The 12,185-nt window shown below is 43.6% G+C and overlaps 1 protein-coding gene across 1 annotated transcript in view; it reads right to left on the minus strand.

Annotated features, from left to right (window-relative positions):
* Nucleotides 1-9,357, minus strand: part of VAPB (VAMP (vesicle-associated membrane protein)-associated protein B and C) — a 31,718-nt gene extending 22,361 nt beyond the window's left edge. The window contains exons 1-3 of the mRNA XM_009893599.1: nucleotides 9,353-9,357; nucleotides 8,894-8,969; nucleotides 7,194-7,299 (exon numbers count right to left, since the gene is read on the minus strand). Coding sequence (XP_009891901.1) covers nucleotides 7,194-7,299; nucleotides 8,894-8,969; nucleotides 9,353-9,357 — 187 coding nt within the window. The remainder of the gene's footprint in view (nucleotides 1-7,193; nucleotides 7,300-8,893; nucleotides 8,970-9,352) is intronic.
* Between the last annotated feature and the right edge of the window lie 2,828 nt (nucleotides 9,358-12,185).

Consider the following 12,185-nt stretch of genomic DNA (forward strand, 5'->3'; position numbering starts at 1 on the left):
CCTGCTGATTAGAATAAAGTCAACTTGTATTGATGCAAACTGGGGATCTGGTGATATGCAAACTAGCAGTACTACTTAAAGAAAAGGAAACATCACCTCATATACCCATGCAACAAACAACAGTAAGAGGTATCATGGTTTTTCATAGGGTCGCTTTTCAGCAGGGTTAGTTTCTAACTACAGCTGTGGCTTTCCACCCAGGAGCTACGCATAGAACCCTTCACATTTGAAGATCACAGCATTATCTCAGAATTTGCCACGCTCCATTTCCTATTCAAACGCCAATGCTGTATCAATCTTTCTACGAGTGCCATTCTGAAGTGTACTGCATTATAATATCCCAGATCCTTTTAGTAATAATACAAAAGCCTGAGAATTAGGTCAAAAGAACATGATGGCAACTCTATTTAAATTTTAAATACTTCTCATTGTATTAAAAATTGTCCATAATTGTACCAGCAAATCCAGGCTGATAACTTTTTGATCAGTGGAGTACTTGCTGTAAGTTTCTTGCCACTCGCCACTCAGTAACTGCGTTACACAGATAGATCGTTTGTACCGAATCTTAATACAATTATTTTCACCTTAACCAAGATTCCATGCTTTAGCATGGCACAGAAACAATCCTTATACACACGTACTTGCAATACAGCAAGAACACTGCTGTGGCACGTGAGAGAAGTTAGCGACAGTATCGGCAGAGGTAAAGCTTTGATGGCACAGGCTTGGGCAGAACAGTCCAGCCAAACAGGCACAGTCGTCAGCACATTTGTACATGCAAATGCTACTACACCTTTATAATTAGCTACACACATTAGCTGGGCCACAGGTTGCTTTATTGCCGCCTCCGTCCGTCTGACTGCTGGAAGGGGAGGTGGTCTGACCTCTCGTCTCGGCCACCTGCCCGCGCTACCTGCACAGCGTCCTCTGCTCGCCCCGTGGCTGAACATCAATCCACGTACAAGACAGAGTGAGGGAGGGGGCAGCGGGGAAGAGAAAAAGGAGGATCAGTTTTCGGCCAGATCAGGCAGCACTCAGACACTGGCATCAGGGAAACGGCATCTTTCTGCACACCATTCTGCCAAATTAAGGCAACAAGGTCTCATAGTTAGCAGGCTAAAGCGAGCGTATCCGCGCATACACGCTGCAGTCTTGGCACAGTGTTTGAAAGTAATTAAAGCCCATACTTAATTTTTCTGTGCTTAAACCTAATGCAAATACTCATCTGTTTAAAGCCAGGCATCCCCTAAAAAATTTAGTGAACTGGTACTTTTCAGAGCAAAAGCACTGCAGGAGCACTTCATACAATTGTGGTCACGTTAAACTGGCAATTGATGGATCAACCAGACTAAGAATAAACTCTCACCAAGCTGCCCGTGTTATTCCCAGAATGTTTTAGATACACTTTAATCACCTTTTCCTAAACAACTTTTGCCACTCCAACGCAGCACCAGACACGTATCCAAAGACAAGGTAACTGGGAAGAGGCAGAGATACGAGCAGAGCTTCTACTGGGACAGCCCCTCTCATACTTCCTTTGTGGAAAGCGGCAGAATGCAACAGTAGGAGGGAAGGGCCATGGTTTAATCTCAGCGATGTGTCAGATGAAAGTCATTAATCACCTGACAGATTAATCAGTCACAGAAAGGCAACCAAGGAATCTTTAATAAGGGAGACGGTGGAAAGCAGCAGAGAGGAAACGTAAATTGTTTTGTGGCTGTTCTCAAGAGCCCAAATCCTACACGGTGATGGGCTCTGACTAGTAGATATCCACATGGAGCAATGATTCATCCGGCGAAAGAGCCACGTTGACGCTGCACGCGTGAGTGGAGAGGGTGGGGGTTCCCTTCCCCATCGCGCACACCACGCCAGCTGCGCTCCCAGGGCACGCGGGGCTTCCCCACCAGCCTGGTCAGCCCCAAACTGGGGACGCACCTTGCCCTGCCCTGGCACACAACGACCTACTGCAGAGCCCCGGCAAGAGTCCATCAGCACCACCGACAAAACCACCACCACCCAAGAACACAGATGTCTCACCATCTGCATATTTCGGCCTTTCTACTTATAACTTTTAATCATCATATCGGAGTTATTTCTCAGTTCCTTTACTGTGGCTCTGATGGTACCAAGTGATTTAATTTTATTTCCACAACTTCTCCCATTTTATTTTTGGCAGTACCTATCAGCAATAGAGAGATAGTAAAAATAATAAAAAAAAAAAACTAGCTATGAGCAAGAGGGCTCACTAACAGGTGTAGAACTTCACCTACTGTACACTTCTTTTTAAAGTTATACATAATGTTGATGACCTTTGAAGATAAACAGTAAAATGAAAAAAGCTGAAATGTCAAGCAAGACATCTTGAGCTATCAGCCAGGTGCCTGTAAATCAAGAACATCCAAGATCCAATCAAACTCTCCCACTATCTTATTTGTCTTTAGACAAATCACTTAAGGGCTTGATTTTCTGCTATTAAGAGTCTTAAGAGTTGACAGCAACTCCAGAACAGGAGCAGGTTTGGACTCTTATAGTTTTCCTCTCTGTGAAGTCAGGAGAATACTTATCTAATTACAGACAATCTTGTGAAGATTGGTGTTTTAAAAAGTACTTTATGCCAAGTTTTAATCATCATCATCATCTGGCTCTAGAGACATTCATAATTAAGTGAGGATCAGCAACTTTTGAAATCAAAGTTGTCTAAGAATGAGAAACAAGAAGTGCCTGTGTTGCATAAACATCTGATTTCACAAGCAACTCACCGAGAGGACCCAACAACCCCAAATTTGGTAATTATTTTTAAGAAAAACTCAGGCCTCTCTTAATCCTTGTGTAAACCACTCATAAAACTTTCAATCCCAGCTCAGATTTTAAATGGAAGTAGCTAGAAAACCCCACCCCCAAAGAATCAATTTCTCTACTCTTACCCCAATGATCCTCACCCAAAAGAGCCCTCGAAGCAAAGTGATGGGAGGGAAGTGGTCATTTCCACTTCTGCTGTATCAAGCAGTAGAAGCCTTGACGAAAAACCTATTACAAAAATAGAAGTGCCATCCAAATCACTCCCCATGCAATAGCTGACTCAGTGGAGTAATTTTTTTTTTTTAAATATGTAATCAATAAAATGATCTATGAGAAAAACAATATGTAGAAAACCAACAAAATTACATGATCCAGGTGCCAAAGTCGGAGCAAGGTTGGCAGTAAAGTATTCCATTTGGATGGATTAATCAGTGTCCTTCACCGGCCTATTTTGGCACAAACTATTTTTGCTAGAGCATCATCATGCTTAGTGGGGAGAAAAAAAAAAAAAAAGAGAAAAAAATAGATACGAGACTGAAGACTATTTTCAGGGTATCTATTAGTATGTAATTTTCTGTCACCTTTTATTCCTCAGAAGATCATTAACAGTTGGACTTCACAGTTGTAAGAACTGTGAGGCCACACATAAGCTTGCCAAGAGAAATGGAAGAATATACCCTTGAAACAATTTTGGTACCAGTGTAATTTGTTTTTTTCCAACTGATCTCTTCAGAGTTTTATTGCACCCAAACACATTACTTACAGCAACCTTCAGCAACAAAATCACACGACATGAAAGATTTTCTCTACATCCTAAGTTTAAACAGTTTTCCACACACAGTTACATAAACAAGAGACTGATAGCAGAGTTGGCTAGGTTTTAGAGGCGTATCTCTCTTCCAGCTGTGCTTTCATATCCTTTTAGAACCAAACGCCAAACATATCATATTACTTTGTTCATTCCACTCACAAATATCACATGTACCAACTCTCCAGGTACGAGAAGAGCTCAGAAAGTAGTGGCATACTCTTGATATCACAATAGTAGCTACATCTCCTTCAAAAAGCATGAAGGAAGACCTACTTACTATAATACACCTACTTATTGCACATGGCTAGAAGCCTCCTTCATGGGGGTTGCTGGGTGGGTACCGAAAGGACACCGAAACACAGCACAGACCCCCAGGGAGGAGCAGGGGTGCAGCGGCGGAGAGCAGAGTGCAGCACGGTGACGGCCTGATGAGCAAACTTCCCTGGCACAAACAGTGCTGAAGACAAGTCAATGAAAGCACCGCCCTGGAAGAAGCATCGTGATTTTAATCACCATCCCAAACCAGGCTTCTTCTCGTACTCCTTGTGAACTAATTTTTCCTGGTCTAATTTCATCACTAATTTCCATTTCAGATGCACATCAAAATGGTAGGGAAGGAGCAACTTAACTACTCTAATTTTATGCTCATATATACTCTTCAAATAGACAAATTTGATGTGTAACTTAAATAGCAACTGAGCAAATATTCTAAGTGCAAAACTATGCATAAATTGAAAACACCAGAAGAAACAAGCAAAATTAGAGATTTTGGGATGCACAACGAGTAGCTGCTTTTCTACCAAGTTAAAAAAAAAAGGGGGGGGGGGCAGTAAGAAAGTAATTACACCTACAAATAAGGAAGGAATCCTGAATTTAGAAGGATACATTTCTGGGGAACCACTTGAAAACTGGCCTATTAACTGTGCTTTCAGAAACAAAGGAAAAAAATAACCCCACACCAAACCAAATCAGAAATTTACTCAGAGGCAGTGAGAAAACTTAATAAGGAAAAAAAATACCTGACAGCTTATACTGTCTGGCATAGAACAAGATACAATCATGAAGATGCATTCTCCAAACCTAAACTTCTGTAAACATTATCTGTGCCACCATATAACACCAGTAAGCACAGTGTAACAAACAGCTATACAAAAAAAAGAAAAAAAAAATATCTTACTGCCGTTGCACCTTTGCTCCTCGTCTGGTAAAAATGCAGGAAGGACAGAAGAGGACACTTTGCAAACCAGAGGAAATTATGCATGCAAATACTTTGAGAAGATGCAAAATATATTGTTAATTCACATATCACAAAAAGCAGCAGTTGCAAACACAAACAGGCAACAGTGGCCGTCCAAACGTGAAACCGCACAGGGGAGGGCTGGACGCCTCCTTGTGAGGAACATTAAAAGCACCAGTAAGGATGAAGTAACTAGTTAGATTAAAAGGAGCAGTCATGGGAAAAACAAAAAGTGCAACTTTGTTTTTTTTTTTCCTTAAAGAATTACACAGTCATTTGACATGCCTTCTACAAGAACAACTGACTTGAATTAGGTCTTTAAAATTGTTTTCAAAAACATAAGGTTTGACTCCATAGCTAGCCCCACACCTACACGGTTTTATAATTCGCATCTTAAGTAACTGGATCACCAGGCAAACTTCCCCCTTCTCTATTTTTTTCCACCCCTCGTGGAAATCGACCAAGAAAACAGGATTAAATTTAGAACGATAAAGTCTTTAATCCACAGCACCACGGTATGAGGGACTTTGTTTACAGCTCAGAGAACTAGACACTAAAGTAGTTTAGTAAAGAGATTATTTTCATAAAGTATTTATAATAATGTGGGATAAAGTACTGCAGGCAGCAGCAGTACCCAATCTGTACAAATGTTTTTGAGGTCAGAAGAATTTCAGTTGAAGTAAGCAATTTTCAGAACAGCTATAATACAGAAAGGATAGACTCAGTCAGCTCTCAGTCTGGATTGTCTTGTTAGTGTAAACACTCAATCACCTCCATCCATGTGCATTTTAAACCCGCACTGAATTAAACATGGAAACGGTGATTTGCTTTGCATACATTTTCAATGACGGCAAGATTGTGACAGCTGTTCCAGACTGATGGCACAAATCTTTCTTTACGAAAGGTTGCCTAGCAGGCCAAGTTTAAATTCAACAACATCCCAGACATATCAGAAAATATCCTCTATGTCTCTACAGACATCTCGGTCTGCAGTGCAGGTATGAAAGGGTTTATATATTGAAGGGATACTGGGTCAAACGCCAGAGGCAGAGACTTGGCACGAGCCTGGCCCCTAGTTTAGACAACGTGGTATTTAAATATTCATATATGTATGTAAAATAGGCTTCCTTTCTGCCTCTGGTCATCACAGAGGAAGACAATGAAAGGAGGCTTCAGTGCTAGCTGTGGCAGGAACCGTCACACCAGTGCCAGCCCCTCGTGCAGAGGGGAGGTCTGACTGGGGAACGGCTCCGACCCAACCAGCTTCTCACTTGTATCAGCGGGGACTTACTGCAGGAGAGAAACCACCTTGCAGCAGCACGACAATAACGCCAAAGATCACATTCCCTACAAACACAAAGATGAAATTTAAGTCTGAAACAACAGCTGTTACCACGAAGCAAGCTGTTGCAAGCGTCATTAGTAAAGCTTTCAAAGCCAACCAACTACACTGACAGAAAAAGTAAAAAGTCTGGTTTTGTACTAACTATGAAATATATTCAGTAGTTATCAGTTGTCCCCTGCAGGGAGCAAACACAAGACCAGTACGGTAACAAGATGGCAGAAGAGGAGCGTGACCGCAGGACGCGGGCAGAACTGGCAGGGGTCCCCGGCTCCCGCGCGGTCCCCCGCCGGGCAGAGAGCCCTCTGTGGAGGCACTCTAAAAGCAAGAAGCAAGACAAAGCCTCGGTCACCCAAAATTGCACTACAAAAATTGCACCATAACATCTGTAGAAGTGGCTCGTTTGATTCAAAACTCATTTGATGCAATCAATACCTTCCGGAGCCGGGTGCATACAGCAAATTAAGCTTCTTTTAAAATTGGGCATTTGTTCATAGATGTAAGCTGACCCGAGCTCATAAAGTTGGATCATTGGCTATGGTGATGATGCCTTTTTTCCAGCCGAGTTTCAAAACAGATCTGACTAACTATTTAAAGGTTTGTACTCTAATTTTTACAATCCTAATTCCAAATTAGAGTGCAATTAAACAGAATTCAGCCTTGTATTCAAAGGTAGCTGACCTATTTTAAAAGAAATAAAGCATTGCATGGCTACTGATAAATTTTTAATTTATAAAACCTGTGAAGCGAGGGGAAAAAGGCAAAAATTTCATTTCCAATGAGAAGAAACTATCAGAAGCTCCTACGCAAATTTCTACTCTGTATTCCTCTTTCACGGGTGATAAGAGCGCACGTGGCACACGGGGCAGCAGCTGGTAAATACAATTCAGTGGTGAGCGTCTGCGGGAACCTGCACCCACTGGGATACATTACCTGTGTCTTTATCTTGACACGCTAGCCATGCTCCTAGGACTTAAGACAGCCACCCCTTAACTTATGTTTACATATGTGTTTCCAATATAATTTGTTATCAGACATCTTTTCTGAAGTGATGAATAGAGCATACACCCCATCAACCAAATCAGACTGGCGGTCCGCCACCCTGATGGGCTTCAAATAACAAACGACAAACTTTTTCATGTATCATTGCAATGGTTCCATAGCTCAAAGCGAGCTGAAAATTGGTGCACAAACACGAGACTCCCAAGGAATATTATGGGATATTATGAATGTGTGTGCCCCATCCCTTACAGTGAAGGCAAGCAGTTGATCATATTAAAACCACAAAAATAAGAGAAGTAACCACCAAATAACAGTTGCTGATGCTGATTTTATCACTGCATTAGGACCTTCCTTGAAATAGTAATACTTTGATCCAATTAATGCTCGTTACTTCAACTGCAATTCTTCAAATCTATGCAGTAAAAAATTATTCAAAAGACCTTAACCCATAAATCACATTGGCCAAAGCCTTCAAGCAGATTGTGAGATTTTTGGAAATAGCCTTGGGAGACGTAAATACATTAATTGTACTTAACAGAAAATGCAGCTAAACCTCCTTGACTGCTGTACCCATCTCAAATCACTGTTACTTGGCTCTCTAACCATCCTGTTCAAAGTTTCACACCTCTGTCAGCTCGCACATGTACAATTGCCGCCCCCTTTCCCAGTGGAGCCGTGTCACGTCTCGTGTACAGGACAGCAGCAGACTAAGGAAGCTCAACAGAAGCACCATCTTCAACTTACGCCACATTTCAAAAAACGAGATGCGTCGCGAGACACTCACAATGCATCGCTATCTTGCTTTTATCTCCCGTTCTTTTCCTCCTAATGCTGCTCTTTTAAAGTGAAGAGTCTACGTGAAGTGATGAAGTAATTATAAAACTAATGGTGCACGTGAAATGATAATAGTTCAGTGAGATGCAGCAAGTCTGTACAACTGTAACAAGCACTTAATAGAATAAGCTATTGATTTTAGCTAAGCTGCAAGAACAGCGAGCATAACGTGAACTGCAAATACTTAAGTGTCACCAGAAAATGACTAATTTTGTTTGATAGCTGGGCTACATACTTAGACTTGTTTAGACTTAGGAAGCCTGCCTGTTATTTAAATACTATGTCCTCTTTTAAGTGTATAACTTGATAATCAAATTCAAATATGCAGAGAGATGCTAAAGTTTACTCGCATTTAATGCGGTAACAACGATTTTACTAAGAATCAGGCTAAACAAAGAGAAGCATGGACCGGTACAATTTCCAGCAGAAAAGCAGACAGCCGTCCACACAGCAGCCTTCAAAGAGTAAAGAAATCCTACTACTGACTGCATTATACTGGGAATACCAGGAGGGCTCTAATAGTTTAAAGAAAACAGCGTGCAAATTTTCAGCTTAAAAAATGCATGTTAATTATACTAAACAGGCACTTTCTCGCAACGCTGTCAGTACTCCACATTCTTAAACATGGCCCGTTCCAGTGGCGATGACCAGAAATCCCTATTTATCCAACAGGGAACAGAAGGAGCACAGAGTCAATCCCTCCAACGCCTCCAGCGCAGGAGGGCGTCAGTCACTACAGACAGGTCATGGCAGGGACGGAGATGGACGGAACTGTAGAGTTTAGTCACAGCGCCCGACTAAGCCCTTAACCTCCGAGATGTGACAAATGCAGGTTCAGTAAAGACTAATCTTACGTCCCAAACGTTACCGAATTGTTGAAGAGCCTTAGCCTGGTGTCTGGCAAGACCTGGATATTCACGTCAGATATGGGAGGTTTTGCACACCTGCACCGCAATGCACAGGTCTGACTATGGTTTACACACACTCACCTGAAGGAGCTCAAACTATCTTATTTGGGAGCGGCAGCCACCTACCCACAGTAACGCAGGTTACACAGGCTGCGCGGGACCGGGGCTAAGTACCGAACCCCTCACTGGCAGCGGGGCAGAGATACGGTTGGACCAAGCGCATCTGTGCGGGCCGAGGCCACACGTGGGGCTGCAGCCCCGGCGCAGCCCGGGGACTCGCTCCAGCCGGTGACGGGGACAGGTTGGAAAGGGCACCACGCGGCCTCGGCCGGGCAGGATCAGCACGACTGGGACTGGAGTAGCGGCTGGTCCGGCGTATTACCGTGCCCTCGGCAGGAAGTGAAGTTACAGTGACCTACGGCATAGGCGCAGGTGGGGGATCACACACGGGGAGCGGGAAACAGCATTTCCAACCGGCAGCAACTTACCCCGCTCTGCGAGGAACGAATCCTGCGTTTGGCAGTACTGCTGTTTGCCACTCGGGGAGCACTGACACGGAGTGCTGAGTCATAAGTCCAGCCTAACCTGTAGCAAACCTCTAAAAACGTCGCCGAAATGTACCTCAGCCTATGCCACCTCCAGTTTCCTGCCTGTCCCCTACCAAACACACTCCCCTGACACTCTGTGTCTGCAAAGAATGCAGAAGCATTCCAAACTCCCGAAAACCTGGGCACGTTCTAAAGTAAGTTTGTATTCTAACCAAATTTTACTTGCTGACATTAAACAAATGATCTCTATTCCAGACAGGCCCTTTGCACTGAAATGATGCATCTGCCTCCCTGGGTAGCCATCCTGCGATGTGCACGAGGCAGTGCCCTATCACACGAGGGCGGCACTCTAATTAACAGCTGTGTCAAAACACACCTAACAATAGGGGCAGAATTACACACCCTTGTGTAAATGTAAGTTTTATAATTCCCTAAAGTCAGGCCCTTGAATACTGTACCCTGCCTAATTCTTGGCAGACTGTTGGATGTTGTCTCCTAGATTAAAAAAAAACAAAAAAAAGAAAAAAGAAAACAAATGGAAACCTTTTCATGTATAACAACAACAGCCTTTTTCACCGTTCATTACCAATGAAGTCTGAACAATAAGCCTTTAGTTCCACGCTGTCTCACCTAGGCTGCGAGTCTACACCAACCAAGCCGTGGAGGAAGCCCCTGGCAAGACAGCAAAGCTCCCATTTCACATGGCGCCGAGGGCCAGGGCGAGGACGGGCACCGACGGGCACCCGGCGGTGGGCAGAGCAGAGCGTCCTGCCTCCCACGGCTCACAGCTGCATCTCAGCACAGCACATGCTGATGCTATTTTGGAGCGTGTGTGTGATGGTGTAGGAGATGCGAGGCGGGGAGGAAAGACAACCCCTGCTCATGTTCACATGCTGCGAAAAAAAATTCTAGCATGAAAAACTCCTTTGATATTTTTGCAAACAAGTCACAAACACAGTATTTTGAAACAGAGAATATAGAAAATTCACTGCAAACCGAGATGCTGCAGAAGCCTCTTAACAACGGTCTTCAACTCCTTTACGAGTGAAAGTGCTGGCTAAGAGAGAGATGGCTGCGACCCCACGGTGACTGGGATGTGTCACAGAGGAAATCCTCGCTTCGGTATCTTACTCCCTGTGTCTTTTTGAGAACATCATACCTCTCTCTAGATTTTATATCCAAGAACTATACAGAGCACCTCAGCAGCACCAGAGCTAACTATTTTCTGCTTCTTCTACCTGTCTGCGTTCTGACTAAGACCTTTATCCGCTTCCAGTGCTCATGAAACTTGGTTTACAGTCCTGCCTCGTTGACGCTGCTGCCCTACATCAAGCATCCGCTCCCTCAGCGCACAGCAGCGAGGAAGCACAACCATACCAGCTCGCAGCACGACTGACCTCTGTCAGTTCGTATCTACTCCTACGGTGCAAAGCAACGCTCTGGAAATAAACGCCACTATTTACAAAGGTGAGAAAATCATTACTGCCATATTACAGGCAGTATGCCATCACAAAACCAGTAGGACGAGAAATGCTTAGAGCAGAATTTACTTCACGAATACTTCAAATCGGCCTTTCCTGAATGAAGGACAGCGGTCAGCACTGCTTGTTAGAAAGGGCTGCAAGACAGAATTCATTGCCGAGGCATACGAATGCCATCCACAGCATTAAGCCTGTTGGAACATTAATATTTAAGCATATTTTTAAACTAAGCCATTTATTAGCTGCAGTTAAGTCAAGTAACATCTTACGCTATAAGGAGCATACATCGCTGGGTAAAGATCTGGCAACCAAAAGCGACACGGTTAGTTGATTTACCTTCCAATCGTTGCTGATTATTTAGCCCAGAACCTCAACTGAAGGACAGCCAGCCTGACAAGTTACCTTTATTTCCACAAAAAGCAGAGTTTGGTTGGGTTGATACCCACCTGTGGTGAAGTGAAAAAAAAAAAACCCACCCAAACCCCGAATCCCAGTTATGTCTCACTGGCAAGTCAGTGCCAATTCGGGCCCTACTTTATGCCCACCTGAGTTTGGATTCACTTGCTTGTTGAAAGCAGTATTGTTCAGAACAAGAGCTGATTTTCATCTGGTCATACTTAACATGAAAGATGTTGTAACAACAATAGTTTCCTTCTTAAGCATGTTTGATACTGCTGCCATAACAACATGCAAATACTTCAGTGCCAACAAAGACACACTCATTCCACCCAGCGTTTATTACCACCCTTTTTGATAATGCCACTTTATATTATTACTTCTAACATGTTTACAAACAAATACAGGTAAAGACTTCCTCTGCATTTGAAAACGTACATGAAAGCTGTTTAAAATAGTATTATTTTTACCAGAAGCTGGTAAATAAGTCACTGTTTTTTAAAAAAAGCACGTTTGCCAGATATTCAAATGAAGCCACAGAGCACCTCTGACTCTGGTGGCATAAATAAACTTGCTGAATGCTTATTTGTAATCCCAGAATATTGTGTTACAGCGGTGCTCTCCGTCAGGCTACAGAACGGGCACTTCAACGCCAGCAAACACGCAAAGCCAGCCAAGATTTTTATTTCACGAAAGGCCGGATTTTCGCCCAGGCCGCGCGTTCCCGACTCACGGATCTCAGCGGCCCCTCGGGTTACGGTACCGGCGCGGCCGCGCACCCCGGCCGGGCCCGGGGGACCGCGGACGCGCCCGCAGCCCGGGGAGCG

This window comes from Charadrius vociferus, unplaced genomic scaffold, assembly GCF_000708025.1.
Source record: "Charadrius vociferus isolate BGI_N301 unplaced genomic scaffold, ASM70802v2 scaffold259, whole genome shotgun sequence".
Taxonomy (NCBI): Eukaryota; Metazoa; Chordata; class Aves; order Charadriiformes; family Charadriidae; genus Charadrius; species Charadrius vociferus.